Source organism: Nanorana parkeri, unplaced genomic scaffold, assembly GCF_000935625.1.
Source record: "Nanorana parkeri isolate BGI_ZX_2015 unplaced genomic scaffold, ASM93562v1 scaffold3114, whole genome shotgun sequence".
Taxonomy (NCBI): Eukaryota; Metazoa; Chordata; class Amphibia; order Anura; family Dicroglossidae; genus Nanorana; species Nanorana parkeri.
Genome location: NW_017309382.1, coordinates 46,448 through 48,033, shown reverse-complemented (window position 1 = coordinate 48,033; position 1,586 = coordinate 46,448). Strand labels below are relative to the sequence as shown.

Sequence of the window (1,586 nt, the reverse complement as noted above, 5' to 3'; positions counted from 1 at the left end):
GAGAGAAAGCGGTGTGGGAGGAGGAAAGTGCTGTGAGCGGCCGGCGTCTCTCCTCCCCGCACCGCTCAGCCTCCTGTCACAGATCGGTAGAGGGCTGTGTGGGCGGAGACAGCTCTCAAAGCTGTCACAGGAGACTGACTAGTGGTGCGGGGGAGGAGTCAGCTGTCAGATTGAGCTCCCCTCCCTGCACCGCCGATCCAGGATGGAGAGCGGTTACAAGCAGTCAGGGATCAGTGGTCGCTGAGTGTTTGTAGATAATTGAGGACAGAGTGTGGTTACTATATCCTCCATTATGAATGGGAAGTGATCTACATCCCCTCGTGTCCATTCATGATTGTGGTTATAGTAAACACACTCCGTCCTCATGTTATGAATGATTTAAAAAAATTAAAAAGTTTATATAAAATAAATAAAATATTTTTAAAAAGTTAGAACAAAAACATTTTCGGTGTCGGACAGCCTTTTTTTTCCATTTCGGTTTTAAAATGTTCATTGGGGGGGGAACCTTTAATATACGTTAAAAAAAAAAGTGTAATAGTTGTACATTGCTGAGCACTCAAAATGGTGATTTAACTCTCCAGCACTGTCCACAAATGAAAAGGAATGACCCTTTAATATCACTGCTTGTTGACACTGTTGGAATCAGAATATGATGTTTTTGTGGTCGGACATTTTTATGTGTTGTCCCAGTGGATCTCCCAAATTAAATTTGGTTCCACCCATGTCAGGGAGACTTCTCCTATGAACCTCCCACCTTGAGCAATGTAGATGTGGGGTCAGGAGGGCTGTTTAGCCCATTAGAGAGAATTCCATCTCTGGCTTTGACTCAGAAGTCACCGGCATATTGTGATATATGTTCGGCCCTTTAGGCCTCATTCACACTACCGCGCATATACGCGCGTATACACACACGTACGTTTGTATTGTACCATATGCAACATATGCAAATAAATGGCTCCATACACATAGCCGCGTATGGAGCCGTATATTTGTGTAGCATAAAAATGCGCAAAAACAGAATGGAACAGAGGTGCGTCTGGGCAGCGTATTTCTGCGTATTTTACGCGCATACGCATGTTCGCGCGTGTATACGAGCGTATTTGTGCGTACAGTTCGTTCAAATTTCTATTAGGAATGATGCATTCTGGGAATGCAAATATTGCACGCACATACGCTCGTATATACGCAATATACAATTTTGCTCTTGCGTTGTGTGTGAATGAGGCCTTAGTGTGACATCAGTCAAATGAGAGTGAAACACCAAGAATGCACAACGACATGACCCCGTTGGTGTTCTAGCTTTGTGAATTGAGCCTATTGGTTGCCATTGTAACTTACATCACCCAATGAGACTGTTTCTGCTTTCAGGGCTTCCTGATAGAGCGTAAACTGCTGCAGCTCCTGTCTCCTCTGGAGAGAGACGACCGCTCCCTCATGAAGATGGACTCCATATTCCGGGTATGTACAACCTTTGCATACCGTCCCCTAATGTGTCACTCCTTCACTTCCCAAACCATTGACACGTCACTGCCCCATTACTACAAAGGGGAATTCTGTACATTTCGTACATTGAGGGGGGAGGGTGG

General features: G+C 45.0%; 1 protein-coding gene across 1 annotated transcript in view; it reads left to right on the top strand.

The window, feature by feature from the left end:
- The window catches only part of DRC1 (dynein regulatory complex subunit 1), a gene marked incomplete at its 5' end in the record, with an annotated part of 41,795 nt that overhangs the window by 23,169 nt on the left and 17,040 nt on the right, over positions 1-1,586 (top strand). The window contains one exon of the mRNA XM_018574640.1: positions 1,369-1,458. Coding sequence (XP_018430142.1) covers positions 1,369-1,458 — 90 coding nt within the window. The remainder of the gene's footprint in view (positions 1-1,368; positions 1,459-1,586) is intronic.